This window comes from Artemia franciscana, chromosome 11 (assembly GCF_032884065.1).
Source record: "Artemia franciscana chromosome 11, ASM3288406v1, whole genome shotgun sequence".
In the NCBI taxonomy this organism is placed as follows: Eukaryota; Metazoa; Arthropoda; class Branchiopoda; order Anostraca; family Artemiidae; genus Artemia; species Artemia franciscana.
Genome location: NC_088873.1, coordinates 38,608,221 through 38,621,399, shown reverse-complemented (window position 1 = coordinate 38,621,399; position 13,179 = coordinate 38,608,221). Strand labels below are relative to the sequence as shown.

Below are 13,179 nucleotides of genomic sequence, written 5' to 3'. Positions count from 1 at the left end.
TGAGAGAATCAGAGTTTCCAAGTGTGAATAGACTTGAGATGGGTCCAGTGGCAAAAATTGTAACAATTTTGATATCCTTGGTATTCCCTATTTTCCCTCATTCGTTTTGTCTTTTCAAGTTTTTAATGTGTCACTTTTCTGCTGTCTCGTGGTTTTATTGTTTTGATGTGATGGATAATTCTGCTATATTTGGTAGCTGATATTCAGCCTTATCGATTCCTCTAATCGCATCTCCAAGCCTTTTTTTATTTTGAATTTGAAAAAAACGTAATTAAATTCGTTAGTAACATGTGGACGTCGAAAAGTTTTTAGGTCATCCTGTCAGAAACCGTCAAAGTTTTCGAACTTTGTCTTAGAAATAGATTAATTATAAAAACTATAAGAATATACAAAAAATATATAGAATATAGTTCTACTAATTCTATCATTGTGATTGCTGAATTTATGTAATTAGCATCGGCTAGTCTTAATTAATTATTTTGAAATTATCAATTCAACAAGGGTCATATTTTTGGTGACAAAAACGCTGAATTAAAAATGGTTTCATTACTATCTTTGCATATGGTTATATATGACTGAACAGACGAAATTTCAGTAATTTATTCAGGGTGGGGGGTAGGAACTCGTTGGTTTAAGGGTTTTTACTCTTTTGCAATATACACCTAAATTTATATTGACCCGGTAAGTAGACATTTTTTAAAGCATCAAATTCTAGGTAATATTCCCCTCCCCTTCCGAAAAAATCTGGGCTTTGTAATTGAAAAATACTGGGTATCATTCATACACAATAGGCCAAGACCAATTGAAGGATGGGTTGTATTTTCGAAATTTTGGTATTTCACATGGAGCTTCTTTGCTGTCCTGTATTCTATAAGTCTTTGCTGTATAAATTAAATATTATTATGGGATTTAGTGGCTCATTTGGTTGATGGTTAGAACAGCCATGCAAGATTTGAAAATTCGTAAAACACACGTCAAATTTCGATTTTTTTTCTGAAAATATGAAATTATAAACATTTTTTAGGCATTTCATTAATCTTCATTAATCCTTTGTATATTATTTTCAGGCTGGTGTAGAATAAACACAAATTATTTGGGATAAAATTGCAAAAGATTTTTATTTTTAGTCTTTTTTATTTTTGATTTTCAGTTATGATCATCTTGCGAAAAATTTTTGGGACTCTTGATTTTTCTAAGTATTTGGATGTGTCTAAGTTTCTTCAGTTCGTTTGAAAATTAACTTGTTTAAGTTTGCCTTAAAAAACCTATTCTGTGTTGTTTTATTCCTGTCATTTTAGCCAATATTTTATGTTTTTAGTTTGAAGCTTTTTCATTGATGAGTTTTTGAGTAAGTCAGTTTCTTTTCTTTGTCTTACAATATATTTCCCCGAAGACGGTTGTTGGTTCACATTAAGCTGGATCACAGCTGGATAAGCTGGATACCTGTGATCACAGGATCACATTAAGCTGAAATAGTAGCATAGGTTGTATATTATATTTTACAGCTGGATTAAGCTGGATACCTGTGATCACAGGATCACGTTAAGCTGAAATAGTAGCATAGGTTGTATATTATATTTTACAGCTGGATTAAGCTGGATACCTGTGATCACAGGATCACATTAAGCTGAAATAGTAGCATAGGTTGTATATTATATTTTACAGCTGGATTAAGCTGGATACCTGTGATCACAGGATCACATTAAGCTGAAATAGTAGCATAGGTTGTATATTATATTTTACAGCTGGATTAAGCTGGATACCTGTGATCACAGGATCACGTTAAGCTGAAATAGTAGCATAGGTTGTATATTATATTTTACTCACTGTCTTCAAAAAATGTCCTTGTTGTTTTCTTATATCCTATAATTAATTAAAGACCTTGGTGCTAAAATTTATAGATAGAAAAACTGGAATTAGATCATACTGTCTTCTGAAAGGCTCTTGTGTGACCTGAAGAGTTTTGTTTTAAGAAGAAAAAGAATTCATTAATAAGAAATAAACACATTAACAACAAACCCGAAGTTTATAAACTTGTATGGTTAAACGTCGCCTTTACGAAACCCTACATACACAATCAATACCAGTCATCCTTACCCCCCCCCCACTCTCCCCAGAAAATAATATTAATGATATATATTATTAAAAATAAACGAAATGAACTGAGTGTGGCATCACCAGGGTACGTACATCGACCTCCCCCCCCCCCCAAAAAAAATGTGTAGACAACTTGTCTGTTTTATCCCATAAAAACAACAATACGGCTGATTTGTAATGATTTTGAAAACAAACTATCTTTTTGTCAATTCTATTCCCTGTTGTTATATGTGGTAACTGATTTTGTTAATGAATTCTTAAATTATGAGTTAAGGGTCTCTATTTCATCATTGACATAGGTCAATGATGAATATGTCATGATGAATATGTCAATGATGAATATGTCAATGATGTAATATGAATATTTTCATATTTTCTTATTTTCTTATTTTCATAGTAATTTCATAATATTCATAATATTTCATAATAATATTATAATAATAATAATAATAATTTCAATATTTCATAATAGACTTATTCATTGACTTATTTTCATAGGTATATGTTTTATACTGAATGGGGGATATTTGGAGCTACAGGAAAAATATATAGAAGCACTATGGCTGGTACCCTCAAAGAAGCCATTGTTGACAAAGAATTAACTCAGCCATCTGGCCTTGCAATTGATTATGATGATGATAACCTTTACTGGACAGATGCTGTTCTTGAGAAGATAGAAAAGAGTGACTTTGATGGAAAGAATAGAGAGGTAATATTTAATCCTATACTTGATCTATTTTGCCTTCGCTGGTAATTACCATAGGTGTGGGATAATTACCATGATAATTGTCATAATTTCTCTAGATATTTACGTAAATAATTACTAAAATAGGAGGTGTGATGGGAAGAATAGAGAGGTAATACTTGTTCATACACTCGTCCCAATTTATCTTCTCAGATAGTTTCTATAATTTTAATTGCCATATGAGCTAGATAATTACCATGGTAATTACCTTAATTGCTCTAGATAACTATATAATGTAATTAAAATAATAAACGAATGTGATGAGATGAATAGAGAGATAATATTTGGTTATATGCTTAACCCATCTTTGCAGATAATTGCCATAGCACAGATAACTATAAGAGTGATAAAATTACCAGTATAGCTTCCATAATTACCCAATATTATTACCAAAATAATGACTTTGGTGGAAATAATAGAGTGAAGGTCTGATCATACACATAATCTACTTTACCTTTGTAGATGATTACCATGACATTAATTACCATAAGAGTCAAATAAACACCAAGGTAGTTTCCGTTAGTACCTAAGACTGTTGCTAAAACAATGACTTTGAGGATAATATAGAGAGCTGAGATCTGATCATACAGTTGGTCTATTTTATCTTCGCAGATAATTACCATAACACTAATTACCATAAGTATCAAATATTTACCAAGAATAGTTTCCATAATTACCTAGGATTATTGCCAGAAAAAGTGGCTTTTGTGGACGGAATAAAGATCTGAGATCTGGTCATGTGCTTGATGTATTTTATTTTCCCAGATAATTACCACATTAATAATTACCATAAGAGTAAGATAATTACCAAGATAAGACTAAAATTATCTAAGATTATTACCAAACATTAACGTTGACGGGAAGAATAGAGAGGCAATGATTTGATTATATGCTTGATCTATTTTATTTTCGCAGATAATTACCATAATTTTAACTGCCATAAGAGTCACATAATTACCAAGATAGTTTTTGAAAAAATCTGCTTAATACGAAAGAAAATATATTTTTTTCAATATCTAGGCAATTACTTATACGTCTCAGCAAATAGACTAATCAGAACTTAGCTCATACATGCTTAGAAAAATATTGTGTTTTATCGATGCTTGGAAAACTACGAAAGGGGAATTTCAAATCTAAATCCTCCAAATACATTGTGTGAAATTTGGGTCGCCTACTTTGACAAAGCCGTGAAACTTAGCGAATTGGATGGCAAATTTAACCCTAGAGTCGATATCTTTCATCCAGTCAGGATTACTTTCAGCCAAAAAAAGAAAAGGAGCTGAATGACCCTAGAGTCCTAGACCCTAGAGTCGATATCTTTCATCCAATCAGGATCACTTTCAGCAAATAAAAGAGGAGCTGAATGACACTAGAATCCTAGACCCTAGAACCCTAGAGTCGATACCTTTCACCCAATCAGGATCACTTTTTGCCAAAAAAAGAAAAGGAGCTGAATGACCCTAGAACCCTAGAGTCGATATCTTTAATCCAATCAGGATCACTTTCAGCCAAAAAAAGAAAAGGAGCTGAATGACCCTAGAGTCCTAGACCCTAGAACCCTAGGTTGATATCTTTCATCCAATCAGGATCACTTTCAGCCAAAAAAAGGAAAGGAGCTGAATGACCCTAGAGTCCTAGACCCTAGAGTTGATATCTTTCATCCAATCAGGATCACTTTAAGCCAAAAAAAGAAAGAAAAGGAGCTGAATGACCCTAGAACCCTAGAGTCGATATCTTTCATCCAATCAGGATCACTTTTTGCCAAAAAAAGAAAAGGAGCTGAATGACCCTAGAGTCCTAGACCCTAGAACCCTAGAGTCGATATCTTTCATCCAATCAGGATCACTTTCAGCCAAAAAAAGAAAAGGAGCTGAATGATCCTAGAACCCTAGAGTCGATATCTTTAATCCAATCAGGATCACTTTCAGCCAAAAAAAGAAAAGGAGCTGAATGACCTTAGAGTCCTAGACCCTAGAACCCTAGAGTCGATATCTTTCATCCAATCAGGATCATTTTCAGCCAAAAAAAGAAAAGGAGCTGAATGACCAACATTCTACAAGATTTCTACAAAAATTTCTACAAATTATTTTACCAAAAAAAAAACCACGTTCACCTTTTGGCTGTTTGGTGTTTTTATCCATTATAAAATAATTTCCCAAAGTAAGTTTTTAGACAGTTTAAAAATACATTTAGGCTCTTTATAGATCTGTGGATGGAGGAGACGACACACGATCAGGGTCTAAAACTGATTCTGACTCTCAAATTTTTTTTTATTATAATTTTTGAGTTTTTATACAGTTTAAAAAGACGTTTAGGCTTGTAATTAATTAGGCCAAGTAATTAATTAAAAGCAGATTTAATTAAAAGCTGTGTTCCATTAGTTCTCTAATTTTTGGAATCACCGCCCACTGCAATTTTGAATAATAGAACGTGAATAGCTCCTCTTTATAGATCTGTGGATGGAGGAGAGGACACATGATTCTTACTCTTAAAAATATTTTTTTTATTATTATTATAATTTTTGAGTTTTCAGTCTTCTCCCAAGACCAAAAAGTCGACCTCGAATCTAAGATTCGAACCTAAGTTTCCACGACCACTGCAAGTGTTCTTACCACTGCCTTGTCAGGTCTTGTGTAATAGTATTTGGTTTATACTTTTTACTGTAGGCAAATAAAAGTGTGTAAAATAAATTAATCAGGACTTAGTTCGTAGACGATTAAAAAATTAATGATCCACAAATTTTCCAGAAAATATCTTTCAGCTAATTTAGTTTCATTAACTATTTTAATAACTTTGCTGAATTTTAAGTTTATACAACTTTAAGTTTAATCAACTTAAATTTTTGTAATCAGGTGAATTAATTTATTTTTTAATTAACTTAAATTAATTAGTTTAGTCAAATAGTTTTATATTTTTTATTAATTAGAGTTAATTACAAATTGTTCATTAATCCTTTAATTGGTTGCATTGCTTAATATAACTTAGTTAATATGAATTAACAAATTTAATGAATTATTTTTGATACATTAATTAATTTTAGATCATTATACGAGCCACAATATATCCATTCGCTATCACAGTCTTTGGCCAACATATCTACTGGACCGATCTGCAGCTCCGTGGTCTCTACCGTGCCAGTAAACATACAGGTGCAGATCAGATCGAGCTTGTCAGAAGATTGGATGATTCACCAAGAGACCTTCAAGTCTACTCACCGGACCGGCAGCGTTGCCAATTCAATCCTTGTGCTTTGAATAATGGCGGTTGTGCCCAGTCTTGCCATCCTGGTCTCAATGCCACGGTAAGGGTTAATTATATGTAAATTTCCGTTTTTTTTCTTTGCTATTCCGTTTTTATGAAAATTATACTTTGTAAGAGGACAGTTTTGAGGGTTTTTATGGCACTTTCGCAAAGCCTTGTTTGCAGCAGCACTGCCAGCGCATACCATCGCATATTTGAATGCACTGTTTCGGATGTGTCCAGTTTTGTCGCACTGCTGCTACTGCAAGTATATCATATTGTTCAGCAATGATTTTCAATTTAGCTCTAAGAGCACTCTATTTAGAATAGAAAGCATACTCAAAGAGCTTAAAAAAGTGACAAAAGAAAGCTTTTAGGTAATCCCAAGTTAGACTGGCTGTTTTAGAAATTTCAAAGCTGTTTAAATACCATTTAAGCTAAGTGTAACAGCAAGTTACTTGAGGCCAATCAGCTGTGCACAATCCTCCCCCCCCCCCCCTGGCTCATTCTTTATATCCCATGATATATCCCATGAATATCGAGTTCCCTTGGATTTTCTTTTATTTTCACTCCTTTTCCTTCGTTCGGTGATGCGCTTGTAGGGATTTTCTAGTAGTACGATTTTGGGTAACCTCATTGCCCAACCGTTAAGTGTAACCTATCCATCTTTTCCTTTTATATCTCTATAGCTATAGAAATGGAGATCCAAGCATATATCTTGTACAAATTATTGTTTGATATACTATGCCTGAAGCCAGCACAGGAACGTCCGCTCCTCCTCCATCTCAATCTGTTCAAAGCCTCTCTCTTTACAAACGCCCAAGAAGTTCCCATTTCCGTTAAATCTTTCCTTACGATATCTTCCCCCCTGAGGGGTAGACCAGCTTTTCGTTTGGACCTCGAAGGTTTGCGGACAAGGATCTCATTTTTAGCCCTAGAAAGCGGGATTGAACTACATTTTTTGTACAGCATACTGTTTGAGATACGAATGAAATTTTTTCATTCGAAGATACAAATGAATGAAAAAAACACGAATGAAATTTTGAAAATATAATTTGGTAGGTAGATAAAAATTGGATCTCAGTAGTTGAATGACAAAAATCGCCTTTTTGTGTTCGAATGTTATTGCTGCAGAAAAAAAAAATTATATAGAAGGATCATAAAATTAAGAGTGCTACTTCATTATATTTTTCTTGTCCTTCTAAAATATCTTTTTTCACGACTTCAGTTTTAATTAAAATTAAATAATTTTATAATCAAAATTGGAACTGAATACCCAAAACTTTGTCTTATTTTGTTGTTCTGAAGTTCATAAATACATAAATTTAAATAAATTTACATAAATAAACATAAATTTTAAGAAAATCAAAATTTCGTTTATGCTGTAAAACATTTATCAAGTTGAATTCATCTTTAGAAGTCAAATCTGTTGCTATTAAGGGTGTTATTAGCCTCTTAGGGTGCCACTTTCCTTGGCATTGATTGCAGCAATTCCTAATAAACCAGGGTTTGGAGTCATTTATTTGATTGTAACCGACTCCAACTCCCACTCTATTCATCAAAATTTACTCTCCATGACTCCGACTTCACAGCCCTGGAACAAACGGGGCCTAGGTCTTTTATTCGTATTTTCACCATAACTGCACTTAATATTCATTCAGTTTATCTTATGCCCATTGATTTTTCAGACTGAAAATAAGTATTATAGAATTTTATCTTCACAATTTTAATTTTATTTAACGAATTTATTCATTCATTTTCCAGAATTTATATATACAAACTATTATTCTTTTTCTAGGATTTTAAGCGCAGTGAACTCGAATCTATACCATATGTATTTTTATAAACTAATGTTTAATGTTAATTCCTTTATTTATTTTGTACTAACTTTATATAAATCATTTTATTTTCAGGCGGAATGTAAGTGTAGTGAAGAATTCAGATTGGCTAATGATGATAGAATGTGTGTTGCGAAAAATATCACGTGTGACCCAACACGATTCACGTGTCTCAATGGTAAATGTCTATCCCGGCTTTGGGCTTGTGACGGTGATGACGATTGTGGTGATAATAGTGATGAAGACAAAAATTTCTGTGGTAAGTACTTCGAGTCTTACTGAGAATAATAATGAATCATAAAAAGTATTTTAAGTTCGTACTACTTTCTAATGTTTTTTATGTTTTTTTTTTACTCTTTTGTACAATTTTATAATTATCTCTTATTACTTTTTCTTGTTTTAAGCTGGTTTTAGTTTCACTTTTGACATCACTTTTAGAATGTTACATTTTCTTCTTTTTTTTCAAGATTTGTATAAAATAAGGGACATTTAAAAATTACCCTCAAATTATTACTATAATGACCATTATAATTGTGATATTGTTTTCTAAGCTTTTAAGCCATACATAAAAAAATTATCCACACAACAAAACATCCAACGTGGCAAAACATACATCCAACGATATACCTAAATTTGAATATATTATAAGTAATTATTGACCTTGTATCTTATATTTTTCTAATAATTCTATAGTTTATCTATAATTATAAATCCTATGCATTACTATTTACTGTGAATATAATAATTGGTTGTTAGTAGCTAACCTAGTAGTACACTGACACAGGTAGTGGCAAAATATACATTCAAACAATATACCTAAATATGAATATATTATAAGTCATTATTGACCTTGTATCTTATAAATCTATGATTTTCTAATAATTCTATAATTTATGTTGTATTTCTTTTGAAGTCACTTTTTTTTTTGTTAACTAGTTTAATTTCAAGTTGGAAAAAGAATGAATAAATGCTGTATAAAAATAATTGTCTGCATCTTAAAATTGTGATTTCTTTAATGCGTTGATTTTGTGCTATAATTAAAGAGGGTTGCACTGTTTTCCTGAGCTATGCTCACCTATAGAATCTGTTCGAATAAGGATTGATGTAGCTTAGCTCTTCATTTTTGCTTCGTATTTTTGTGACTTTGTGTCAGGGTTGCCGTTTAGGATTTAACAATATCGTAAAATATACTTGCAAAAAATTACAACGGTGGAAAAAAGGTCCCAAGACATTAAATATCTTCTTATCTTAATCTTCATACTTGGATGGTGTTGAGAGCGTCGTCAGGCTTCTCCAGTTGGGGAGGTCTGCAGCAAAGGCCTGTGCATTAGACAGCAAAATTTCAGCTTGGTCGAGGATATTTCCGAGACTATTGCTCCATCAGAACTTGGGTCTTTCTCTTGGACACATCAAGCCACTACTGGTTGGTTCAAATTCATAAAGGCAGGCAATCGCAACAGATGTCTAAACCCATTAAGTGTCTGCTCGGCAACCAGGTGCGACAAAGGTGACTGGGAAGTCATACTTTGTAGGCTGAAAACGTCAGTTCATTGGACTGACGCTGGACGACGCTGGAAAGCAGCAGTTGTACGCCAGGTTTCAGCCCAGCATAGCAGGATCGAATAGACTGACCCTCTCAGGTTGTTCATCTTGGTCTTGGTCTAAGACGTTTGATGTACATATACTATACCTTATAATGCATATGAAACAGTTCGTGGCAACAAAGTGTAGATACGAAACGATGCGACTGAATAGTAACCGAAATTCTAAGAAATAGTCTTGATAACCATAGATACATCCAAAGATTGAATTTTGATGCTTGTCCAAAATTCGTGAAATTCATCAAATTTAATTTTACCCATCAAAAGTTACGATCCTTAGAAATTTGCTCAATTTTAGAGAAAGGGAGAAAACAACCCCAAAACATCAATTGATTTTAATGAAAATGACATTACCGAATTCAGCATACCAGCGAACCCTACTATAGAGGTTTTAAGCTCCTATGTACAAAAATGTGGAATTTTACATTTTTACCCAAAAGAAAGATCACGGATCTTTCCCCGTAGAAGATCGGGAGAGGGATCGCTTAATCGAAAATCCGAAGTTCTATTGTTCTTTTTAAGTGATCGAAAATGAGTGTGTAATCCCACACTCAGTTTTCCCCATAAAAGTTGTCCGATCAAAATTTTGAGGTAGTTATTTTTACGGTATAGTTGAAAAATGTAGTAACTATGTCTTTGAGGACGACTTAGCCCCCACAGTCTCTGGGGGAAGGGCTGCAAACTATGACTTTTGCCCATTTTTTGGCATATAATATTGATTATTGGGAAGTATACAGAGTTTTTCAAACGGGATTTTCTGGTGGAGTTTGAGGGGGGAGGGGTCATGGGAGGATCTTTCAATGGAGAAATTTTTCTCGGGGGAAAGGAATTTTCTATGAGGGGAAGCCGATTTCCCAGCATTATTTAAAACGACGGAAATTAAATAAAAAAGTCCTTTCAAGTAAAAGTAAGGAGCAACAATAAATCTTAAAACGAACAGAAATTATTACGTATATGATTGCCCTCTCCTCAATACCTCGCTCTTCATGCTAATCTTTTTTTTAACTTTGAAAAGAGCTTATTGTTCTAATTAAACGATTGTGATTCAAGACTCATTCTTAAATAAGTGAAACAAAAAATCAAACTTTAGCGTAAAGAGTGAGGCATTGAGGAGAGGGCAATGCCCCTTTTACACGTAGTACTTTCTGTTCGTTTTAAGTTTTATTGTTGCTGCTTACTTATAGTTAAAAAAAACTTGTTTTTTTTTATACACAATTTATTATACACACACATATATAGTATCTTGGGATCTAGTGTATCTAGTGATATGTAAGTTTGAACTGTAGGCCCCAAAGTCTCTAAGTGATCTTTAGTGCATAACCTGAATGTAACAGAGGTGATATCACAACGCTAATCGCAATCCCAGAAGTATATGTGGCAGCTGTAATAATCAAAAGTAGAAATTTCCATCTTCTTTTCTTAGTTGTAGGCTATTACTTCAGAAAAACCTAAGTAATACATACACTATACTTTTTACATTTCTGTTGTTTTTTTTTTTTTGTTTTTTTTTTTTCAACCAGCAATAGTCGAATTTTTACGAAAAAGCTTTCGACTTTTTTTGAAGTTTCAATATTTATTTTGGGTCTCAGCTTCCTGGTTTGTTGTTGTACTTTTCCAGTCGTGCTTTCACTTCACTGTATGTCAAGAAAGCCACATAACCAGGATGAGTCACTGCTAATATCTGACAATGTCTAAGAAGAGACGACCGAACATTGACAGTTTCTTAATAATAATGTCAAAGTTAATGTGCGTCTCAAATAGTCTGGGAAGCAAATAAGCGTCGAAACTAGTGGAGTTGCTAAGAGTTGAATCTAAAAAGTAATAGCAAGTGCCTCCTAACGCCATCTAGTAAAATCTAAAGTTGACCTATCTTGTCTAGTTTCACTCTGTACTAGTTACAAAGCTAGTTTTGGGGTCTTTCCATTTAGATAACTTTGTTTTGTAATTAGGTAATCCATTGAACTATTCTTACTAATTAAATCCGGAAACATGCACACAGGATTGAAACCTCTGTTGATACTATTTGAAATCCCCCCCCCTTCTTCCAGAAAAAAGTATGGCTTAAAACGCAATTTTTAGTTTAAAAACACATGTGTCAACAAAAAATTTAATATAGCTTTTCAAATATGTGGTGTTAATGAAGGAGCATTCGCAGCTTCTGGAATGGCTAAAACTTACCCTGGGTAGGAACTCTAGTTTCTAAGATAAGATAGTAAAAATTACAAAAACTAACTTTTCTAGCTTTCCATACATGTGCAACTGATGAATTCCGTTGCTCTAATGGTCGTTGTATTAGAAAAACTTGGCGCTGTGATCATGAGAATGATTGCGGAGATGGCTCTGATGAACAAGACTGTAAATATCCCCCGTGTGCGGATAATGAATTTACTTGTGGCAACCAGCGCTGCATTTCACAGTCTCAGGTAAGTTCTGATGCTTTTCATTTTGATTATTTCTCGATAAATTTTCATGGTAATAACCAAAATATATAGTAGGTGTGGTTCTAGCAAACCGTTTTAAGGTCTATATTTAAGGTTTAAAGTTTTTAAGGTTTAAATTTTCATTGAAATTAAATTTTAAAAATTGTGGTTATTGTTAATCTATAGCTCTATAGTTTCGATGTTTCAATGTCAATGGGCAGTTTTGTTTTCGTTAGAAGGTTGGACTTCAGCATCATGTATCTATTAAATTAGTTTTTTTTTTATTTAATTTGGCATTTTGTTTTAGGTTTGTATTGAAAAATACGTCAGAAAAATGCTACAATATTGAAATCTCCTATTCTTTTAAGCAAGTTAAGGTCATTTCCTAAAAAAAAAATCTTCCATTCCATTGTGTTTTCTGCTGTAGGGTTGTCACAAAATCGCACGTTTCAGAGAAAACATTAATAATACAGCACATTCGAGAACCTAAGCTAAGCTTGTGAATATTTGACGATCTAAACTGAATTTTAAGTAAAGATTTTCAGTCAATCGAAGTTTTTACATATTGATTTTATTCGAATTTTTTAGTCAACTTGGATTTCTAGTTGCTTAAAACGTTTTCACGCTCAAAAGGGTCACATGTTATTCGGAAAGAAAAACCTCTCAGAATTGGTGTTCCTGACTTATTTTAAAACTTAAAGTAGTAAATCTTTTGACCAAGAGGAATTTGATGTGCCAAACTAAATTGTATTGCCCCTCCCCCCCCACCAAAGATAGTTGGGTTTAAAAAAGGCAAAAGACTGTTTTTTGGTCAGATATGAACCTATCTCATCTAGTCTTATTTGAAATTTGGTGTTTTCAAGAGTTCTAAAAATGATCTCTTACAGTTTTTTTTGGCAACTATTGGATTCCAATTGAATTGCAAGCAAGGCCATTTCCATCAGGAGGGGGGAGAAGAAAGTTTTTGACGCTTTATTTTAAATTTTTTGCCCCTCCCCCTCAGAAAAAAAATTACTGGATACGGCCTTGGTTGGAAAGAAAGAGGCCTCATTGCTTTGAAAATTAGTCTTCAAATTTGTTTGTTTTCCATTAATTCATTCCTCATTAATCCAATTCTAATAACAGGCCACACTTTTTTGCTTCCCAAATAAAGTTGAACTGGAAAGAATTTTTGTAAAACCAGAGCTTACCTGAAAAAAAAATCCACTGCTCAATTATAATACAAAAGAAGTTATATA

The 13,179-nt window shown here is 33.1% G+C and overlaps 1 protein-coding gene across 2 annotated transcripts in view; it reads left to right on the top strand.

Moving 5' to 3' along the window:
- LOC136033192 (low-density lipoprotein receptor-related protein 2-like) overlaps positions 1-13,179 on the top strand; it is a 159,821-nt gene that overhangs the window by 109,336 nt on the left and 37,306 nt on the right. For both annotated transcript variants that reach the window (XM_065713900.1, XM_065713899.1), the window contains 4 exons: positions 2,596-2,806; positions 5,883-6,143; positions 7,996-8,179; positions 11,763-11,944. In XM_065713900.1, coding sequence (XP_065569972.1) covers positions 2,596-2,806; positions 5,883-6,143; positions 7,996-8,179; positions 11,763-11,944 — 838 coding nt within the window. The remainder of the gene's footprint in view (positions 1-2,595; positions 2,807-5,882; positions 6,144-7,995; positions 8,180-11,762; positions 11,945-13,179) is intronic.